This window comes from Myxocyprinus asiaticus, chromosome 8 (genome assembly GCF_019703515.2).
Source record: "Myxocyprinus asiaticus isolate MX2 ecotype Aquarium Trade chromosome 8, UBuf_Myxa_2, whole genome shotgun sequence".
NCBI classification, from domain to species: domain Eukaryota; kingdom Metazoa; phylum Chordata; class Actinopteri; order Cypriniformes; family Catostomidae; genus Myxocyprinus; species Myxocyprinus asiaticus.
This window is the reverse complement of record NC_059351.1, coordinates 12,824,054-12,832,556: the sequence shown is the minus strand read 5'-3', so window position 1 is coordinate 12,832,556 and position 8,503 is coordinate 12,824,054. Positions and strand designations below refer to the sequence as shown.

At 34.6% G+C, this 8,503-nt stretch overlaps 1 protein-coding gene across 1 annotated transcript; it reads left to right on the top strand.

The window, feature by feature from the left end:
* Window positions 1-203: 203 nt before the first annotated feature.
* LOC127445250 (small kinetochore-associated protein-like) lies at window positions 204-7,938 on the top strand. Its single transcript, XM_051705170.1, has 8 exons — window positions 204-287; window positions 911-1,008; window positions 1,107-1,133; window positions 1,364-1,463; window positions 1,648-1,762; window positions 1,852-1,913; window positions 7,063-7,137; window positions 7,487-7,938. Exons 1-8 carry the CDS (start codon window positions 285-287, stop codon window positions 7,616-7,618), a joined length of 612 nt encoding a protein of 203 aa, XP_051561130.1. The 5' UTR covers window positions 204-284; the 3' UTR covers window positions 7,619-7,938.
* Window positions 7,939-8,503: the final 565 nt, after the last annotated feature.

Genomic DNA, 8,503 nt, shown 5'->3' with positions numbered 1-8,503 from the left:
TTAAAATGGAAATAATAATAATAAAACATATTTTAGATAACATTCGTGTGGATTAAATACATTTTTGATACTATGGAAACACTAAAAATGTATATACATACAATTTGTAGTCAGTCAAAGTTATATATTAATCTTGGTTGAGTCTTGGTTGTTTTATATTAACAGACTAACCAGAAACGGATTTGTAAAATAAACGGAAGTGACGTGAATATTTTGAAAATTAATGGCGGTGGTTTGAATCGTAACTTTTACAGCGTAATCGTTTGTTACAAGTTTAACTTTGTATGGTAAGTTCATTACATATATCGTACTTCAATCGAAAACATATTTTAATGGCGTTAACGATGTCAGACTGTTTCGTTAAAATTACATCGCATTTACCGAAAATACAAATGGACATGTAACAGCAGTTTCCTGGAATTTATTTTATTTTTTGGAATTTATTTATTTTGTGTGTGTGTGTGACCTGGACTATTTATATATATAGAATAAATTACATTTATCTAATTGCAGGACTATATAAGTGAACTACAATAGCTAAAATGTGATTAAAAATTGTGAGAAATGTAAAGGAAATAGTAGTTAGTCACAGTACCTAAAATATCTTCCCCTTATTTATTCATATACACTTTTACCTAATGAATGCTCATGTTATTTGTCAACTCCTATTCCCTAAATGCATTGTCATTTTTTATTTTATTTTTTGTATTGTAATACTTCTTCCAAAGTAAATAACTAAAGACATGATACCTTTATATAAATGATGTTTAGAATGGACCTCTAGTGAGACTAAAGGTGAGACACTGTAATTCCAAGTTTTCATGCTTATTGTTTGTACTTTAATTGTCACCCAAGATGAATATTGATCTTAAAAATGAAAGCAGTGCATTTTAATTGTCTGTTTCTCCAGAAAGCTGCACAGTCAGACATGAAGAGAGTTCAGGTGAAAGACACAGTGATCCCTGCACAGCCCAGAGCGGCACATGTCAAAAACGACACAGACAATAAGTGGGTGTCTTAGTTTGAAACCCCCTATAACATGCCTTTTATCTTAAACAAGTAGTTTTATATTAAAATAAAATGTATTCTTTTATGTTTTTTTCCAGGAAGTACCAGCACAGATCTCTAAAAGCGTAAGTACCAACTTGTGAATCTATTCCTTACAAAAGAGTACTGTGACAGTATCTATGTTCATATACTATGGTATTTACATGGCACTTCAAGGTACATCATAGAATACAATGGTATTGCCATGGTACTTTTTTGGTTTTGTTGTCTGCCTCTCTATCAGATATATACTTAGTGAAGAAGGATATACCTAAACATATTTGAAAATGTAAATACATTCTTTTGTTTCTCTAAGGCCAACCACAAGATATTGGCAGCAAAATGATTTAAAAGAACAGAATCGGGTCTTGACTGCAACAAATGAAGACCTGCAGAAACAGTTTGAAGAAATGAAGGTGATTATATCTGATCTAGTGATTTAATCAAATACATGAATTAGGCCTGCCGTTTTTAAAAGTGCTGGAAAGTTAAAACTCAGGATGTAGAGTGAGATGTAGCATATTTGTTTAAATGAATAAAATCCAATGCATTTAATACTTGAATCATTTAAACTATAATTCATTAATCATGCTTCTGAAGGAAACGGTATCTGAACTGGAGCAGCGATGCGCAGACATCCAGGGAGAAAACAGAGAGATTCAAAAACAGCTGAGGGATTGCCATGTCCTTCTTGTTGCAGAAAACCTTGACCCAGGTGATTTGTTTTTAACTGTCTGTTTGATTGTCAGTCCTAAGAAGAGCCGTTGTTTCTGTTCTGTTGTAATCTAAATGCCTCAATTTCAGTTTCAGGGGGAAAGTTGGGACAAACAACACAAAAGAAGGAAGAACAAAGAAAAGAAGTTATGGTATCTTGCATTTTTCTTTATTCATACTGTAAATAAATTATTACAATGTGAAATTACAGAGAAAATTAATCTGGATGGTCTTGGTAACATTTGTTTTAAATGGAAAAATGAGTTTTGAGCAGTGTAACTTTATAAACATTGCAGATATATACTGTGTGTGTGTGTGTGTGTGTGTGTGTGTGTGTATATATATTATACACACACACACACATTCACTACCGGTCAAAAGTTTTGAAACACTTGACTGAAATGTTTCACATGATCTTAAAAATCTTTTTATCTGAAGGTGTCTATTTAAATGTTTGAAATTAGTTTTGTAGACAAACATATAATTGTGCCACCATATTAATTTATTTCATTATAAAACTAAAGTTTAATAAAAAACATTTTTTTTGAAATTGATGACTTGGACCAAATAGTAAAGAAAAGCAGCTAATATGTTTCCAACATGTATGGGAACTCCTTCAATACTGTTTAAAAAGCATCCCAGGGTGATACCTCAAGAAGTTGGTTGAGAAAATGTCAAGAGTACATGTCTGCAAATTCTAGGCAAAGGGTGACTACTTTGAAGATGCTAAAATATAACACAGTTTTGATTTATTTTGGATTTTGTTTAGTCACAACATAATTCCCATAGTTCCGTTTATGTTATTCCATAGTTTTGATGACTTTACTATTATTCTAAATGTGAAAAAAAAAAAAAAAAAAAAAAAAATTATAATAAAGAATGAGTAAGTGTTTCAAAACTTTTGACCGGTAGTGTGTGTGTGTGTGTATATATATATTCCTGTGTGTGGTCGGCACAGGATTCTACAGTATAACAGCGGCCTCTAGAGGTGAAATATAAACAATCAATGACACCTATTGGGGATTTGTTGAATCTAAATCTTTAATTATTGACAGTATTCATCCATATTTGTGTTCTCACTTCAAAATTAATTTTGTTATTTTTATTAGATAATCGCAAGACCCTGTCCCTTTTGTTCACAAATCTAAAGGTGCCCTTCACAAATGTAAAGATGCCGTTTTAAGTGGAGGTGCCTTTAAGAGTGTGGAGATTTAAGCGGAGGTGTCTTTACTACAGCATATATATATATATATATATATATACACATACATACATAGACTACCGGTCAAAAGTTTTGAAACACTTATTCTTTATTATAATTTTTTTTTTTTCACATTTAGAATAATAGTAAAGTCATCAAAACTATGGAATAACATAAATGGAACTATGGGAATTATGTTGTGACTAAACAAAATCCAAAATAAATCAAAACTGTGTTATATTTGAGCATCTTCAAAGTAGTCACCCTTTGCCTAGAATTTGCAGACATGTACTCTTGACATTTTCTCAACCAACTTCTTGAGGTATCACCCTGGGATGCTTTTTAAACAGTATTGAAGGAGTTCCCATCTATGCTGGGCACTTATTGGCTGCTTTTCTTTATTATTTGGTCCAAGTCATCCAAAAACAAATTTTTTTATTTTTTTTATTTTTAAATACAGTTTTAGTTTTGTAATTAAATAAATTAATATGTTGGCACAATTATATTTTTGTCTAAAAAACGAATTTCAAACATTTAAGCATACTCCTTCAGATCAAAAGGTTTTTAAGATAATGAGAAACATTTCAGGCAAGTGACTCCAAATTTTGAATGGTAGTGTATATACAGTTGTAGTCAGAAGTTTATATACACCTTAGCCAAATACATTTAAACTCAGTTTTTCACAATTCCTGACATTTAATCGTAGAAAACATTCCCTGTCTTAGGTCAGTTAGGATCACTATTTTAAGAATGTGAAATTATGCCTGGGTAGCTCAGCAAGTAAAGACGCTGACTACCACACCTGAAGTTGCAAGTTCGAATTCAGGGCGTGCTGAGTGACTCCAGTCAGGCTTCCTAAGCAATCATTTGGCCCGGTTGCTAGGGTGGGTAGAGTCACGTTGGGTTAACCTCCTCGTGGTCATTATAACGTGGTTCTCACTCTCACTGGGGCGTGTGGTGAGTTGTGCGTGGATGTTAGCGTAAGCCTCCACACATGCTAGGTCTCCGTGATAACACACTCAACAAGCCACGTGATAAGATGCGCGGATTGACGGTCTCAGACGCGGAGACAACTGAGATTAGAGAGAATTATTTATTTCAGCTTTTATTTATTTCATCACATTCCCAGTGGGTCAGAAGTTTACATACACTTTGTTAGTATTTGGTAGCATTGCCTTTAAATTATTTAACTTGGGTCAAACATTTTGGGTAGCCTTCCACAAGCTTCTCACAATAAGTTGCTGGAATTTTGGCCCATTCCTCCAGACAGAACTGGTGTAACTGTCAGGTTTGTAGGCCTCCTTGCTCGCACACGCTTTTTCAGTTCTGCTCACAAATTTTCTATAGGATTGAGGTCAGGGCTTTGTGATGGCCACTCCAATACCTTGACTTTGTTGTCCTTAAGCCATTTTGCCACATCTTTGGAGGTATGCTTGGGGTCATTATCCATTTGAAAGACCCATTTGCGACCAAGCTTTAACTTCCTGGCTGATGTCTTGAGATGTTGCTTCAATATATCCATATAAATTTCTTTCCTCATGATGCCATCTATTTTGTGAAGTGCACCAGTCCCTCCTGCAACAAAGTACCCCCACAACATGATGCTGCTACCCCCATGCTGTACGGTTGGGTTTGTGTTCTTCGTCTTGCAAGCCTCACCCTTTTTCCTCCAATCATAATGCTGTTCACTATGGCTTAACAGTTCAAATTTTGTTTCATCAAGAGGAAATGTATCCCAAAAGTAAGATCTTTGTCCCCATGTGCACTTGCAAACTGTAGTCTGGTTTTTATGGCGGTTTTGGAGCAGTGGCTTCTTCCTTGCTGAGCAGCCTTTCAGGTTATGTCGATATAGGACTCGTTTTACTGTGGATATAGATACTTGTCTGCCTGTTTCCTCCAGCATCTTCACAAGGTCATTTGCTGTTGTTCTGGGATTGATTTGCACAGAATGCGTCTCCTTCCTGAGCAGTATGATGGCTGCATGGTCCCATGGTGTTTATACTTGCGTACTATTGTTTGTACAGATGAACGTGGTACCTTCAGGCTTTTGGAAATTGCTCCCAAGGTTGAACCAGACTTGTGGAGGTCCACATTTTTTTTCTGAGGTCTTGGCTCATTTCTTTTGATTTTTCCATGATGTCAAGCAATGAGGCACTGAGTTTGAAGGTAGGCCTTAAAATACATCCACAGGTACACCTCCAATTCAGTACACCTCCTATCAGAAGCTAATTGGTTAATTGTCTAAAGGCTTGACAGTCATTTTCTGGAATTTTCCAAGTTGCATTAAGGCACAGTTAACTTAGTGTATGTAAACTTCTGACCTACTTGATTTGTGATATAGTCAATTAAAAGTGAAACAATCTGTCTGTAAACAATTGTTGGAAAAATGACTTGTGTCATGCACAAAGTAGATGTCCTAAACAACTTTCCAAAACTATAGTTTGCTTATATTAAGTCTGTGGAGTGGTTATAAAATGAGTTTTAATGACTTCAACCTAAGTGTATGTAAACTTCTGACTTCAACTATATACAGTACTGTGCAAAAGTTTTAGGCATTTGTGAAAAATGTTGCATAGTGAGGATTTCTTCTACAATAATGCCATAAATAGTTTTCATTTATCAATTCACATCATACTAATTCCATTAAACATAAAAAAGCTAATCAAAATTGGGTGTGACTACCTTTGCCATCAAAACAGCACCAATACTCATAGGTACACATGGACACAGTTTTTCTTGGTTGTTGGCGGGTAGAATGTTCCAAGCTTCTGGAGAATTCACCACAGTTCTTTTATCTATTTAGGCTGTCTCAATTGCTTCTGTCTCTTCATGTAAACCCAGATTGACTCGATGTTCAGTGGTGGGCTCTGTGGGTGTCGTGGCATCTGTTGCAGGGCTCCCTGTTCTTCTATTCTATTTTCTTCTATTTGCAAAAGGAATGTTTGAGAGTCTAAAATGTATATTTCCCATTGACACTAAAGCTGAAGATATAAATAACCATTTTAAGACAAATGTTTTTGTGAAAAATCTTATGTGCCTAAGACTTTTGCACAGTACTGTGTGTATATATATACACACACACAAAACATTTAATCTGGTGAATATATAGGCTAGAAAAAGCTTAATATGGTTAATACTTAATATATAGCATTGTAACGGTTGGTTATTTCATTTGAAAATAAGAGTTCCTGGTTTATTTTGGGTTTAATTTTTGTTCAAAGTCCCACGTTACGCACCAAATCTTTTTTTCTTTTTTCTTCTGGTTATTATTGGGATTTTGGTTGAACAATAATGTAACAAGGATTGTATTCATTTTAGACTCCTTTAGCCTCTGTGTCTGTGCCCGTCATAGTAAGGAATGGATAAAAAAAATTGTAACACACTATAAATCAATTTTAAAAACTATCAGCCATTTAATCGGTTCTCGGTCTTTCCCACCACCTTAGTTATTGATATCGGCAAAATCCACTATCAGCTGACCTCTAGTATTTTTCCTAGTTTATACTGGACAATTAATTTTGTTGTTTCATTTTAAGTAGATGTACTTTGGCTTTTTATTTCTGGCTCTAAAATGTGTTTGGATTGGCCTTGCTCGAAGATTTAAAAAAAGCTGTCATACAAACATACACTTGGATGATTCTCATGAAACCTCTCACATCTCATTACTGTAACATGTCCAGATAATTTACTTTTAGGATTCCCATTGTTTTGAATGATGATTCTCATTTCCATAAAGGTAATTTCTTTAGAGTAAAAAAAAAAAAAAAGTGCAAAGATTTTAAAAATTTAAATCATCAAAAATGAAAGGCAGTACCGAGGGAGTAGTACTATGATGTAAAAAAATACTTCACAATTTACAAAATATATTTTTTCATGTTGCCATAATGAGAATATCATAAAGACCTTTTTTTTTTTTCTTATTACAGTAAATTAGGGGGTAAAATGTGTGTCTGTCATGAAAACAATGTCACAATGTTAAAAAAAAAAAAGTCCTAATGGCCCTTAAAAGGCTACATTTTCTATATGCAAAATATATTTTCTTGTGCCTAACAACACCTTTTAACCATGGTGAAATCACTGCTTTATCTTTGTAATGACAGACTGTTTCCCAAAATCTCTTGACTGAGCTGAAACTGTTTGGGGAGATGGCACAAGAGCAGGCAGCAAATTTTATGGTGAGTATCTGCGTTTCTTCATGCATTTATTTTTAAAAACTAAACTTCTGGGTTATTTATTCCGATTTATATGTCCTGCGGCACTGACAGGACATTAATACAAGTTAGTTTCCCTAAGACTGAATTACTATATGAGAGTGAAACTACACATGTTCTGCTCTGTCAGGCTTAAGACTGTGTTGTTAATCATAAACCCCCATCACCAATTAAAAATTCATTTAAATGTTCTAAACCAATGTTATTGAGTATAATTCTCCACAACTACAGCTCACACTCATGTAGAACTTAAAGTAGGTTTTATAAAGGATGTTGTCAATCTTGCGGTTTGCTCCATTGTGAATGCTTCCAGGAAGTGCAGAACACTATGAGGCACCTGACAGAAGCACATGAAAAGCTCCAGCAGGAGAAGGCATTGTTCAGTTTGGATGTGGAGGAAATGGAGAGAGCTTTAGTGGAGGCAGAGAGACTCTTGATGGAGTGAATCAAAGAAACTAATTTCATTGGCCATACATTCTGCTATAGCATATGGTACTCTGAGATCTGTCAGTTTGACAACTGAAAAACCACTTGGAAAGGTGTAACAATGTCTTGTAGTTAAATGAACATGGCACTTACCAATTTCCAAATCCCCATTTCTAAAAATACTATTTCTTTACATATAAAATGCTTTACGATGACTTTCTGAACTCTCTCTTTGTACACGTTGGTTTGTCTGTTTCTGAGTGGAGATATTTATAAGCAACAGTTTATATGTTCTTGTCAAATTACAAATAAGCACTTCTTGAAAAATGCATACTGTTTTCCATTTAAATGTTCTGTACACATAATGTAATAAGTGATTAAATGCTAAATTGACTTAAACCAAGACTTGCCCTCCTTTACACAGTTTGGTGCTATTTAATGCTGTTGATGGATTGTTACACTTTGCAGTCGCTTGTGCTTTGTCCATGTGTTCAACATCGTGTCTAGACACTGTGACGTTCATAAGCAGAGAATAGATTTGCAGCTTTCTGACAGTTCTCCTCATACTGCCAGCTTGCATTCACTTGTAAAAGAAAGTCTTGTCAAGTGTGTTGATGCCTGCAGTACTATAGCAGTCAATGCAGACATGCCAGAAATTGAGTCCACTAACTTAACATACAGATTTTTTCATTTGCAAGAAAAAAAAAAACAGTTCAGACAGCCTCTCCTAAAGATAAGATCCGAAAAACAAATCAAAATTGTGTGAACGGCATGAAGTTTCTTTTAAATGGGTGGTGTGGTCAAGTCAAAATAGGGGAAAAAAGATTTTCTGTGAAATGTGTCTTGTCCATTTAATCATAGTAATCAAAACAAGTGCATTACAGTGATGAAGCCTCATAATCAC